The sequence below is a fragment of the Macaca thibetana genome, chromosome 3 (genome assembly GCF_024542745.1).
Source record: "Macaca thibetana thibetana isolate TM-01 chromosome 3, ASM2454274v1, whole genome shotgun sequence".
NCBI lineage: Eukaryota > Metazoa > Chordata > Mammalia > Primates > Cercopithecidae > Macaca > Macaca thibetana.
The window spans coordinates 108821244-108836595 of NC_065580.1; the positions used below are offsets into that span (position 1 = coordinate 108821244).

The 15352-nt window shown below is 37.0% G+C and overlaps 1 protein-coding gene across 2 annotated transcripts in view; it reads right to left on the reverse strand.

Annotated features, from left to right (window-relative positions):
• The window catches only part of AMPH (amphiphysin), a 247506-nt gene that overhangs the window by 102427 nt on the left and 129727 nt on the right, over nt 1-15352 (reverse strand). For both annotated transcript variants that reach the window (XM_050783311.1, XM_050783312.1), the window contains exons 4-5: nt 12724-12818; nt 9369-9464 (exon numbers count right to left, since the gene is read on the reverse strand). In XM_050783311.1, the coding sequence (XP_050639268.1) occupies nt 9369-9464; nt 12724-12818 (191 nt within the window). The remainder of the gene's footprint in view (nt 1-9368; nt 9465-12723; nt 12819-15352) is intronic.

Consider the following 15352-nt stretch of genomic DNA (forward strand, 5'->3'; position numbering starts at 1 on the left):
CTTGCCTGGGTTGGTGACAAGCAGGTTCTTATACATTGATTTCAGATGTCAATGCTGCATAACAGAAACTATAACACAGGGTATCCTGCCAATCACAGCTGCAACATCATCCCTCATGAATGGTCCTTCATAGACCTCACTGATGGGCTCAAGTAAACATTTGGAAATTTGCGTGAGGTTTTAACTGCACATGGCCTGTCGATTTCAATAGGAGGCAAAGAAGTCAACTGTGTTACATGCCTCAAAAATTCTCCATTGAATATTTTTAATCATAATCTTCCTTTCCATCAATAACTCATTCATTACAAAATCACTCAACACTACTTTTGTAAAGTGATGGAGTCTATACGTACTTCTAACTTCCATTCACTGAGTAAAGGCACACAGAATAACAAGTCCATTTTCACATAAAAGCGTCTTTCAAATATTATATACAGCTATATTCTCACTCTCCAATTCCAAATTATTTCCTTTCCAAGTTAATAGCATAGGTATTTCCTCAACTGTTAGTTGTGTTATATGGCTTTGCAATTATCTATCTTGGTTGATAGCCTCTGTGTATGCTCCAGTTTCCTAAATGTGGCTTAAGGGAGAGACAGAGAGAGAGAGATTCAGCCTTTTTCCATGATACATATAAACCCTTAACATATATTTACCTTACCTTCAGGGCATCCAGCAAAAGATCTAGATGATATTATTTCCAAATCTTTACATGGTTCAGAAACTGCAGGATCATCTTTGTATGTGACCTCAATCATGGACCCCAAAAAACTCATTACTCAAGGAAAAGTTATAATGAGCTCTTCATCTTTCTGACATGGAATAAACTGAGAAGACCAGCCAACATAATCTGTCATAATTTTATTTTAACCTTTCTGTGTTTCGATAAATGTAATTCTGAATGTGCTTGTATTCTGAAATTACACACTCCTAGACAGTGCGGCCAATTTCTAAATACAGTACAATAACTAAGATCTTCCAATTTTATTAATGATACTAAGCTTTTGCTCCTGAAACTCAAAAAACTTTCAGATGTTTGCTTCTCTAGTCAGTCACACAGCCTTTATTTGCTTAGTTAAGTCATACTATGAACATATATCATACGAATAATTTGAACAAGTTGTAAGCTGCTTTGGAATTTTCAGGTAAGAAGATACAATTTTTCTGTAACCTTGTCTGATTTCTTAAGTATTGCTTTTAAGGAGATTAAATTACCATGCAATAAAAGTGATGGTAGCAAGAGGGAAGAATAGGAAGCCCTGGAGTCTCCTTCCCCACAAACATACAGATTTAACACCAACACATGAATCAATTTTTTGTTTGTGAGACACCAGAAACTAGTTGAATGGCTCCTGAACCCTTGGCAAGTGCAAATCCAGCCACATTGAAACAAGCAGGAAAAGGGAAGATACCTTCTTGCTATCCCTAGCACAGTGCCATATAATCAAGAGGGAACCTCCAGCTCCCTGCTTCTCAGTGAAGAGTGAATAAGTAGGACTGAACATCTAGCATCCCAACTTTTCTGACTTCTACCCAAGGGAGTGTCTTCAACTTGCTTGTCTTGGATAGCTGACAGGTCCAGCATATACTAGTCCCTGAGTCTACAGAGAATAAACAGAGGTTTGAACATGCATGCAGGCACTTGCCATAGCTCCTCTCCCTGGCTCAGTGTAGAGCAAGCAGAAGGAAATAAACTAACAAATAAAAACACACTTCTAGGTAGTATGGCCTACCATACAACTAGTTGCCACAGCCCCTCCCCTCAGTAAAAAAACACCGAGGTCCCTGCTTCTATCTATGCAGGGAAAGAGTTAAACAAGCATCCGATGATACAACTTTTGTGGGCTTCCCAAGAAAATGGCTTCCAAAGAAAATGAGTCTTGCTTGTCTCAGAGCACTGAAATGACCCAGCATTCTCTAGATGCCTAGGGGTTGCTAAGAACAAGGAAAGCAATCAGAATAGTCAAAAGTTTGAGAGGCTTCTAAAATCTATGACTGGGATGATTGATGAAGGTCTTCTCCTATATGGAGCTAATCCACAAAGATTAAAAGATGTGGCTGTTTTGTCTAATGTGAAGATACCAACATAGAGATCCAAGGTAAATTTAAAAACAGGGAAATATGTATCAAACGAAGAAATAAAATAAATTTACAAATATCAACCCTAATGAAATGGAGATATATGATGTGCCTGACAGAGAATTCAAAGTAACTGTCACTCAGATCAGGATAATAATGTATACACAAAGTGAGAAATTAAACAAAGCGATATAGAAAATATCAAACAGAAATGATAGAACTGAAAAATACAATAAGTGAACTGAAAAATTCACTGGGGGAGGGGGGTTTAAGAGAATATTAGATCAAGCAGAAAAGAGGATCAATAAACTCACACAGGTCATTAAGAATCATTTGGTCAGAGGAACAGAAAAACAAATGAAAAATAGTGAAAAAAGCTTAAGGGATTTATGGGACACCATTACATGGACCAACTTATGCACTATGGGAATCCCAGAAGGAGAAGACAAAAATAATCATAAAGCTATTGAAAGAAATAATGGCTGAAAACTTCCCAAGACTGGGAAAGAAAATGTTCATTCAAATTCAGGAAGCCCAAAAACTCCAAATGAAATGAACCCCTAAAAGTCTACACAGAGACACATCATTTCAATTGTCAATTACAACTATGGAATTTCAAAATAGCAAGAGAAAAGTGACTTGCTCACATACAAGGGAATCTCTGTAATACTATTAATGGACTTTTAGTAGAAGCAAGCAAGAAGGGAGTCAAATGACATATTTAAAGTGATGAAAGAAAGAAAAAATTGTGAAACAAGAGTACTTGTTTCTTGTATTCTTAAAGAAGAGACAAAGACATAGCTAGACAAACCAAAGCTGAAGGAGGTCATCACCATTAGGCCTACCTTGTAAAGAATGCTAAACAGATTTCTTTAACATGAAATTAAAGGACAGTAAACAGCAAACAATAGCATAACAAAGTATAATATTTGTTGGTAAGTGTAAATATATAGACAAATACAGAATACTGTATTACCGTAACGGTGATGGGTGAATCACTTTCAATTCTAGTATAAAAGTCAAAAAGACAAAAATGCTAAGCATAACTATATCTAAAAAATATATTTATGGAAACACAATATAAACATATGCAAATTTTGACAATATAAAGTATACATGTAGTGAAAATAAAAGTGTAGAGTTTTTAGGGGTGATTGATGTTAATTTAGTTTTTAGCTTAAAATAGACTGTAATAATTATAAAATATTTTATCTAAATTCTGTCATAACCACAAAAATACATATGGAAGGTACACAAAATTAAAAGAGAAAAAAAATCAAAGCATATCAATACAAAGAAACAACAAAATACAAAAGAAATTAACAAGAGAGGAAAAGAGGAACAAACGAACAATAAGACAAACAGAAAACAATGAAAAAATTTGTAATAGTAAATGCTTTCCTACTAATAATTACTTTAAATGTAAGTTGATTAAATTCCCAGTCAAAAGACATAGAGTGGCTAAATGAATTTAAATTTAAAAAAAGATCCAACTATTTGTTGTCTACAAGAGACTCACTTTAGATTACAGGACACACATAGGCTGAAAGTAAAGAGATGGAAAAAGATATTCCAGGCAAATGGTAACCAGAAAAGACTAGGGATGGCTGTCCTTATCAGACAAAATAAACCTTAATTCCAAAACTGTCACAAGAGAAACAGAAGGCCATGTAATGATAAAAAGGTCAATCCCTCAAGAAGATATAGCAATTATAAATACAAAGCACCTATATATATAAAACAAACATTGACAAACTGAAGAAAGAAACAGATAGCAATATGATAATAATACAAAACCTTAATACCCCACTTTCAATTGCAGATAGAACCACAATTTCTATTACAATTTCAATTATAGACAGAATATCAACAAAGAAACAGTAGACCTGAACAACACTATAGATCAAATGGACCTAACAGACATATACAGAATATTCAAAACAACAACAGCAGAATGCACATACTCTTAAGTTGCACATGGAAGATTCTTCAGTATGGAAAGTATGCTGGGTCACAAAACAAGTCTTAACAAATTTAATAAGACGAAATCATACCAGGTATCTTTTCCAAACACAGTAAAATAAAACTAGAAATCAATAGCAGAAAGAAAACTGAAAAACTCACAAATGTTTGGAAATTAAAGAACACAATTTTAAACAACCAATGGGTCCAAAAAGCTATCAAAATGGATATTAAAAAGTATCTCAGCACAAATGAAAACAAAAACAAGTAGCAGCAAAAGAAGTACTAAGTGGAAAGTTTTAGTGATAAATGCATACATTAAAAGGAAAGATCTCAAATAAACAACCTAACTCTACATCTCAAGGAACTAGAAAAAGAACAAATGAAACTCCAAATTGTCAAAAGAAAAGGAAAGATAAAGATTAGAGTAGAAATAAGTGAAATAAAGATTAGAAAAACAATAGGAAAAATCAAGGTAACTACAAGTTGTTTTTTTGAGCAGATAAACAAATTTAACAAACTTTTATCTAAATTAAATAAGATAGAAGACTCAAATAAATATAATCAGAAATGAAAGGTGATACATTACAACTGATGCCATAGAAATAAAAAGGTTAAGAGACTAATATGAACAGTATATACTGGCAAACTGAATAATATAGATGAGACAGATAAATTACTAGATACATACAACCTACAAAGACTGAATCATGAATAAATGGAAGGCTTGGACACATCTTTAAGTAGTAAGGAGATTTAATAGGCAACCAAATACCTCCCAACAACAACAAAACCAAGACCAGATGGCTTCATTGGCAAATTCCATGAAACATTTAAAAAAGAATTAATGCCAATCATTCTCAAGCTCTTCCAAAAAGATTCCAAGGAAGAGAACACTTCAAAACTCATTGTCTGAGGCCCTGATATCAAAGTCAGACAAAGACACCACAAGAAAAGAAAACTACAGACCAATATCATGATTAACACCGATGCAAAAAAGCACTACAAAATACTAGCAAACTGAATTCAACAGCAGATCAAAAGGATCATACATCATAACCAAGTAGGATTCATTCCTGGGATGCAAGAATAGTTTAACACATGAAAATCAATTAATGTGATACACCACATCAATATAATGAAAGATAAGAATTGCATAATCCTTTCAATAGATGTAGAAAATGCATTTGATAAAATTCATTACCCTCTCATGATAAAATGCTCAGCAAACTAGAAATGAAGGGATATTACCCCAACATATCAAAGGCCATATATGAAAAACTTACAGTTAACATCATATTCAATAGAGAAAACTGAAAGCTTTCCACTGACATCAAAAACAAGACAAGGATGCCCACTCTCATCATTTCTTTTCAATTGAAAAAAATTAGGCAAGAAAGAGAAATACAATTCATCCAAATTGGAAAGCAAGAAGTAAAATTGTACCTGTTGGCAGATACTGTGATGTTCTACATGGAAAACCCTAAAGGCTCCACAAAAAAACTGCCAGAACTAGTAAATAAATAAGAAAAGTTTCCGGATACAAAATCCACATTAAGTAATTAGTTGCCTTTCATCATACTACCTGACTTCAAACTACACTACAAGGCTACTGTAACCAAAACAGCATGATACTGGTACCAAAACAGATATATAGACCAATGGAACAGAACAGAGGCCTCAGAAATAATGCCACACATCTACAACCATCTGATCTTGGACAAATATGACAAAAACAAGCAATGAGGAAAGGACTCCCTATATAGTAAATAGTGTTGGGAAAACTTGCTAGCTATATGCAGAAAACTTAAACTGGACCCCTTCCTTACACCTTATACAAAAATTAACTCAAGATGGATTAAAGACTTAAATGTAAGACCTAAAACTATAAAAACCCTAGAAGAAAACCTATGCAATACCATTCAGGACATAGGCATGGGCAAAGACTGCATGACTAAAACACCAAAAGCAATTGCAACAAAAACCAAAGTTGATGAATAGGATCTAATTAAACTAAAGAGCTTTAGCACAGCAAAAGAAACTATCATCAGAGTGAACAGGCAACCTACAGAATGGGAGAAAATTTTTGCAATCTACTCATCTGACAAAGGGCTAATATCCAGAATCTGCAAAGAACTTAAACAAATTTACAAGAAAAAAAAACAAACAACCCCATCAAAAAGGGGGCAAAGGCTATGAACAGACATTTCTCAAAAGAAGACATTTATGTGGCCAACAAACATATGAAAAAAAGCTCATCATCACTGGTCATTAGAGACATGCAAATCAAAACCACAATGAGATACCATCGCACGCCAGTTAGAATGGCGATCAGTAAAAAGTCAGGAAACAACAGATGCTGAAGAGTATGTGGAGAAATAGGGACGCTTTTACACTGTTGGTGGGAGTGTAAATTAGTTCAACCATTCAGGAAGACAGTGTGGAAATTCCTCAAGGATCGGGAACCAGAAAGAACATTTGGCCCAGCAATCCAATTACTGGGTATATACCCAAAGGATTATAAATCATTCTACTATAAAGACACATGCACACATATGTTTATTGCAGTACTATTCACAACAGCAAAGACTTGGAACCAACCCAAATGCCCATCAATGATAAACTGGTTAAAGAAAATGTGGCACATATACACCATGGAAGACTATGCAGCCATAAAAGGATGAGTTCATGTCTTTGCAGGGACATGGATGAAGCTAGAAACCAACATTCTCAGCAAACTAACACAGGAACAGAAAGCCAAACACCACATGTTCTCACTCATAAGTGGGAGCTGAACAATGAAAATATGGACACAGAGTGGAACATCACACACTGGGGCCTGTTGGGGGATGGGGGGCTGGGGAGGGATAGCATTAGGAGAAATACCTGATATAGATGACATGTTGATGGGTGCAGCAAACCACCACGGCACATGTATACCTATGTAACAAACCTTCACGTTCTGCACATGTATCCCAGAACTTAAAGTATAATTTAAAAAATTATTAGTTGCCTTCTATACACTAGTAACAAACTGAGAAAGAAGTTAGGAGAGCAATACCAATTACAATAGCATCCAAGATAAATACTTAAGAATAAACCTAACTGTGGAAGTGAAATGATTTGTACGCTGAGAACTATAAAATATTGATTAAATAAAGAAGACACAAACAAATGTAATGGCATCCTGGGTGCACAGACTGAAAGACTTTCTGCCCATACTACCCAAAGTGATCTACAGATTGAATGCAATCCCTATCAAAATCTTAATAGAATTTTTAACAGAAAGTTTTTTTTTTAATTCTAAAATTCACATGGAAGCACAAAAGACCCCAAATAGCCAAAACAACTTTGAAGAAGAAAGACAAAGCTAGAGGCATTACACTTCTTATTTCAAAATTTGTTACAAACCTCAGTAATTAAAACAGCATTGTCCTGGCATAAAGACAGTTATATAGACCTCTGGAACAGAATATAAAGCCCAGAAGTAAATCCACAAATATTCAATCAACTGATCTTCAAAAAGGGTGCCAAGAATACACAATTGGGAACAGGCAGTCTCCTCAATAAATGTTGCTGGGAAAACTGGATATTTACATGACAAAAAATTAAATTGGACCTTTATCTTATATCATACACAAAAAATCAACTTAAAATGGATTAAAGACCTGAACTGTAAGATCTGAAACTGTAAAACTCCTAGAAGAAAAGCTGAGGGGGAAAGGCTTCATTTTCTAAATGAAGATGTTTTAGAATAGACATTGGTGTTAGCAATGGTTTCTTGGACTTGACACCAAAAACACAGGCAACAAAAACAAAAATAGACAAGAGGAACTACATCAAAGTAAAAAGCTTCTGCTCAGCAAAATAAACAATGAAGAGTAAAATGCAAGCTATGGAAAGGGAGAAAAGATCTGAAACCACATGTTTGATGAGGAGTTAATTTCCAAAATATACAAAGGAACACCTAGAGCTCAATAGAAAAAAAACTAATAAGCTGACTTAAGAAAGGGCAGTGGACTAGAACAGACATTTATCCAAAGACCTACAAACAACCTCAGAGAAGCAAACAATACATAGAATGATGGTTGCCAAGGGCTAGAGAGAGCTGGAAAATGAGAGTTGCTAATTAATGGGTATAAAATTTCAGTTATGTAAGATGAATAGTAACAATACTGCATTGTGCAGTTCAAAATCTTTTAAAGGGTAGATCTCATGTTAAATGTTCTTACTGCCATAAAGTAAAAAAAAAATAAAATAAAATAACATTGGAAATAAATTGCAATGCAATAAGCAGTACTCTTAAGTGTTTACTATTGTGAGACTGTTTGCTCCACAAACACTACAAATCCCAAGGCAAAAATTGAGTGACTAATCAAAATTATCTGAGGATGTCTCAAAACATGTTCCCTGGTGCACACAGTTTTACAGAATTTTTAACAATTTCATTTTTTAATTTCTCAGAGAATTTTTAAAACCCAATTCACACCTGTTAATGAGGTTGCATTCGCCCAACTACTCAATAAAGCACTTTGCTGCCTAATACGGTAACATCATCGAAAACCCACTGTTTGGATTTGCTTTCTGTGGCATTTTGTCAATAGGTCTAACACATCTAGTCTGATCTATTCAGGTTCATTTACCATGTACCAACCCTGTTAGTTTAAAAGCCATTTTTACCTCCAGAGTCTATTCCAAATCTATAATATTCAATACTTCACTCGTCCATTTACCTCTGTAATAGATTCAAGGGTCAAATAAGATCAGTGTTTTAGACCTAATAATTTTTAAGTCCAGATGCAAATGTATTTGAAATGCTTATATCTTAACATTTTAACTTCTACCTGAAAATTTCAATGAGAGAAAAACTATCCAGGTTCACTATAAATGCATGCAAAATAGACAGTAAACAAGGAAAGATCAGATTTTGCTCTCACATTTACAATTGAATTTCTCCCTTCCCTGTGACCACTGGTTATTCTAATGGAAATCCTTGTCAAATGCTATATAATAAAAAGTTTTGATTATAAAGAAGATTGGAATTTTTGGCAGCTCTGGTTTATGATTTTATATCTATAGGTTTAAAAAGACTTCTGTAGAATAATAAAAGCTGAAGCAGTTCACTAAAGGCAAAATGTGATTTCTGTAATGACATTTCTTTTCAAACTGATAGGAACAATATAAAAATCCCATGCTTAAATAAATGAAAAGTTACCAAGTATCTTTGATGTCAGTTTGAGGACCTTTAATAATTTTTTTCTTGCCCATGTTTCAATAACTACATGACCCCATTCAACTCTTTTCTTTATAGATACAGAGTAAAATACCTTTATGTCAGGAAATTGCCCCAGGTAGGTATCCAGTGTTAGCAAGGACCCATCCACAAGTTTTTGATGGAAGTCTTCCCACAGCACATCACATTTCTAAAAGAAATAAAGAGACCACTGCTGAGTTATTTTAATTGGATACCTTTCACCAAACTCCTAAAACGTATCTGAAACTATAAAATTAGACAAGTAATACTTTTCCAGATATGAGATGCTAGGGAAAAATGAGAATCATTTAATAATGCAATAAAATTTTAAAGCAATTTGGCCACTGGTTCTAGCTAGCAAAACAGGCTAGCTCATTAAAATTGTATTGCTGATTCTAAATTACCAAAGAATGCAGAAACTTCAAAAGATCCCCATAACCCTATAGATGGACTTTGGGGCTAAGAGAATAATTCCACTAAGACAATTTGCTTCTGAAGCACTCCATGAAATTAGAACACAATCCACACTGAAATAAACAACAAATCATTTCTGAATCCTTCACAGGGAAAACAGAAAAGTTACAGTCATATTGGGAAAGGTCTTACCATTTATGCAGTATCAATTATGTTAAACACACAATGAATATTAGGTATTAGTATTATTACACTAGTATTCCCACTGTCACTATGTTAAGGCATTCTCACAATTGTTTTATGAGAAAAGACTTTGTTTCCACAGTACAGAAGAGGACACGGAAGCCCAGAGATGTCATATAACTTGGCCAAGGTTATGCAGTTGATAAATGACAGACACAGGTTTCAACTCAGATTTGTCTCCTTGAACTCAAAGCCATGATATGAAAGTCATGATATGACTATCACACCGGGCTGCCTCACCAGGGGACTTTTTAATCCCAGCTGTGTGACTTCGGGGACCTAGACCTCCCTGAATTTCAGTTTCCCCAGTTAAATGAGTTAGCAATGTAAAGTGCTTCACAGAATTTCAGGCAAATAGCAGGTACTCAAGAATGTCATCTTCAATTTTCTCTCACTAGCACATTCTGGGTCTCTTGACAGAGTCTGCTCTTTGTCACCCAATCTCTATCCTTTCTTCCTTCCTACTAACTGAACCTCCCATTTTAGCTGGGCACTTGGCCACCTAGGATAAAGACTCTACTTCCCAGACTCCTTTGCAACCACGTGCGGTCATGTGGCTGTGTTCTAGACAATGGGATATACTTTCAGGAAGTGTCCTGAAAAAGAAGGAAGGAGTGGGCTGTCTTCCAGACTTCATCCTCCTTGCTAACTGGCATGCAGAAACAAGAGCTGATGGCCAGTGCTCAGAGAGTACCTTGCCCCTGAAGCCAGACTAAAAATGGCAAACATGGGCCCCTCATACTTGTGGGGCCGATATGCAATGCCTGGACTGCCGACGTTTAAATTCCTCTATGTGAGACATAAGTTTTCATCTTGTTAACACACACACACTTTTAAAATTTGCTTTTGTTTCTTTTTCACACTTTGAAAAGTAGTCCTAATTTTTACAAATCTCAATTCAAGAATTTTATGCAAACCAAAACATTCAAATCCACTGTTTAAAAAGGCTCAACTGCTGACGTGAGTAGACCCTCTGAACACGCAGTATTCAGTTTCTTCATCATTACAAGAGCCTATGTTTGCATCTGCAACTGAGGATTCCAAAAATCCTGCCAGCTGCAAGAACCAAGGTAGGATAACAGCCATTTCCTAAAAAAGAAATGCCAACAGTGGCCTTTGCCATACATAGAATGTAATGCAGTATTTTGAAAAGTTATTAACACAAATTTCTATTATTCCCTTAAAAATTCTTTTCTTTCGCGATGAATTTTCAGTTATACCACTAATTAGAAATTTACAAAGTGTTCAGTCAGCAACATGATGTTGAAATACTGTGTTTTAATTGAAGAAATATGAGAAGATGCAATTACTTAATAATTGCATCTGAAAGTAATGTGTGCGGTCTGGTTTGGCCAAACCTACATCCTGAAAGTTTTTGAAAGATGTAAAAGAACCAACAAGCGCTTTCTTCATAAATAAGTCTCTGTTAGTATCTCAGTTATAAGAAGATTATGAAGCTTAATGTCAGGATGTCAGAATTGTCATGGAGCAGCCTAGGACTCTGCTGTTAACACCTGTTTTCCAAAGCCGCACAGACATTCAGTGCATCACCTAACAGACCTTCCCCTGAGCTCTGGCTGCCACATCGAACTTAGGTTGTCTGTACCTAAGTGAGCTGCAATAACTCACCTGGAGTAGCGGACATGACAAACAACTGCTCTTTGTTTTAACAAAGAACTTGGATGTGAGACAATCTGTGACTGGCAGTTGTCTCACATCAGTAATCATAACATGTACCAAACACTGAGTAGGTAGAGGACATCCACACAAAGGCAATAAGTGTCCTATTAGTGGGTACAATTGTTTTTCTCATTTTGTAGATGAGGAAACTAAAGCCTAAGAAGATTAAAGAACTAGTCCAACATCACACAGCGATACTCAGTCTCTGGTCCATTCTGCTTTCGACAAAGTGAAACCCACTTACTCACTTCCCGTCAGCCAGACAGCCCCCAGCCAGAAACCTGATTTCAGGTGTTAAGACATGTCTAGGGCCAAAGCCATCCTGAAATCAAATTCCTTTTAACATTCTGACTTTGTGCTTGTCTTCATGAAGTGAATATCTGTGAATGGACTAGCTGGTGTTAAAGTGGAATGGACCCTCTTCTGAACTCCTGTCCCTGCATTTGGGGAAGGATAGTCAATAGCGGGATTGAGATGAGGGGGTGAAGTTGGGACACAATTCACACTGTGATCCATGTCTGCTAGAAATGGGCTGCTAAGGCTTGTAGAGAGGACAGAAAAATGATACTGTCATTTTGCAAAAAGGAATCTTAAAATACTGCTCTCTACCCAAGTGGTTTTATGATCATCTTCACTTTTATTTTCTTCGAGATGGAGTCTTGCTCTGTTGCCCAGGCTGGAGTGCAGTGGTGCGATCTTGGCTCACTGCAACCTCTGCCTCCTGGGGTCAAGCAATTCTGCCTCAGCTTCCTGAGTAGCTGGGATTACAGGCATGTGTCACCATGCCTGGCTAATCTTTCTGTATTTTTATTTCACTATTTTGGCCAGGCTGATCTCAAATTCCTGACCTCAGGCAATTCACCCGCCTCGGCCTCTCAAAGTGTTGGGATTACAGGCGTGAGCCACCGTGCCCGGTCCATCTTCACTTTTCACTGTAAGTTTGGAATCATCAGGCAGCAGAACTGCACGGTGCCTTCTTAGCACACTGTCTCACCTCATGATTAAGACTGTGAAGTGTGAAGAGCAAGTCAGGGGACAGGTGGACTGAGCAAGGCTCGTGGGAGCCTCATGGAAGCCACCCCAGTTCTTACCTCGCCAACCATTTTCACATCTTCCCGCCCATACCAATCCGGCTCATAGACTTCATGTAGTGACTCCGTTAGCTTCATGGAGGCCTCTTGCATGCCTAGTGTCGGAGAGAAACAACTCCTGTTACACAGAAATGGGTGAGGATTCTCTTCTCCCTTCCTCCACTTTTTTAAGTGAGAGAAAAATATTGACTACTTGCTAAACATTTAAGGAAAAATTATAAAGGCACAGCTGCTGCTTGTATCTGCTGTCGTATCTTTCTTTGAGGGTTTCTAAGACTTATCACATTGTGCATTTTCTATTATTCACTTGATACTGATAGATATGGGGTCTCAGGAAAAATCAACAAATATCCTACTCTGAAAACCACAATAATCATAATGTGTCCTATTATGTGTGCTATCACTTGCCAAGTGGTGTCGGATGCTAAGAACACTGGTCCATACAACCGCAGAGTTCTCAAACTAAAATTAGTCCTAAATGAATTTAAATACAAGGCATAAAGCATTTTTAGAAGGGACTAGAAGTAAAAATTAATAGGATTATAGGGCATAACAGTCAAAAGTGGTTAAGTGGCCTAAAATGGTAAACATGGTTAAAGTGGTTAAATGGTTAAGTTTTAAGTGACCTAAAATTTTTACAAAGAGCAAAGAAAAAAATGTTTGTCATTTTTCAGTATAGTAAGTCCTTACTTAATGTCATCTATAGGTTCTTGCAAAGTGTGACTTTAATTGATATGAAGACTAATGAAACCCATTTTACCCAAGGCTAATTCATATAAATAAGAGTTAAGTTCCCGGGACATATTTTTCACAGACACATCACAAAACTTCTAACTAAAGGTCAACACACTTCTAATATTGAACATTGAAATAAATGAGAGCAGTACATACATTTAAGAAAGATTAATAAAAACAAGTAGGATAATTATTTACTTGCTTACTCCAGTTTAGGGTCATGGGTGACCAGATCCTCTCCTAGAGGCTCAGAGTACAAGACGGGAACCAGCCCTGGACAAGATGCATATTACTGCAGCACGCACTCACTCACCCACACTCACTGACACGCCAGTAAACTTCACCTGTATATCTTTGGGACGTGGAGGAAGTCAAAGTACTGAGAGAAAACCCGGTGTACAAATTCCACACAGACAGTGGCCCTGGCCAAGATTTTTTTTTTTTCTCATCGTTATTATAACAAAATGATGTTGAATGAAACGATGCTGTTGAAGACCTGCTGTATTATTTAAAACTATGACTGCAGTTTTAACTCAAAACTCTTAGAAATTTTAGGGTTCCTAAGCCTTTGGGTCTCAATTTTCATTAGGGATACATTTGATATGTTGCAAAACTATGGTTTGCAACATTAAAGAACAACATTAAAGATACATGCTTCTGAGCACAACATTGTGACATAAAGTATCACCCAGTCCTTTTTAGTCTCTCCCAAGGACCCCCTGCACAAAGGTTAATGTATGTACTGAAAAGTCACGAAGACAGTTCATGGCTGAGAGCAAAACAAGGTGCCAGGAAGAGCTGGGGACTTGGAGACACGCCTCTGGCAGAAGACTCTCCCTGACAGTGGAAAGGTAGATACGAGCCTTGCTCAGTCCACCTGTCCCCTGACTTGCTCTTCCCACTTCACAGTTTTAATCATGAGGTGAGACAGTGTGCTAAGAAGGCACCGTGCAGTTCTGCTGCCTGATGATTCCAAACTTAAAGAGTGAAAAGTGAAGATGGGCCAGGCACGGTTGCTAACGCCTGTAATCCCAACACTTTGGGAGGTCGAGGCAGGTGAATTGCCTGAGGTCAGGAGTTCGAGATCAGCCTGGCCAAAATAGTGAAATAAAAATACAAAAAAGATTAGCCAGGCATGGTGGCACACACCTGTAATCCCAGCTACTCAGGAAGCTGAGGCCAAGACATCAATGTGGCCAGGTCCCACCTAGCGAGGACTAGCGGGGATAAAAGGGGGCTGGAAACAGGGAGAGGAGAGGAAAATCAGAGCACTGTCATAAGAAATAAAAACCACATCCTGTAAACTTAAGGTCAGTGAATCCTAAGGTGAAAATCATTTGTTAAACTGAAAACTCGACACCCTTGCTGGATTGGAGGTAGCTAATTCTGGGTTCAACTGAGAGAAAAGAACAAACTAAAAGATGTCTGAAATGACAGAAGTATATCCTTGAGAAGTATGTATAAAAGTCCACATGTGACTTGGAGTTTCATAGCGCACTTGTGTTCTCTTTAGACACAGAACATCTCCCTTCCCTCAGAGCATCACTGGGCACATTCCAGGAAGCCCTTGACAATGAGGTATCCTGCCCACATGAGCTGAAGTGACTTGACCACCATCAGATGAAGCCCTGGCAGAGTCTGGGGTAGGAAAAAAACAGTATGACTCAAGACTCTGGGGACTCTGATGAAACACAGTCGTGCAGGTGAAGGGACAGCAAACAAGAGACAAAACCTGAATCCGACCCCTAGCACTCTGAATCCAAGCAAGGGGGATGCGTTCTCTCGTGATATGGTCAACACTGAGGCGGAAGCTACATTATCCCAAGTGTCCAAATTCACCCTCACCCAAGTACAAGCAAATCTCGATCAAGAAATATATCCCTCAAATTCATAC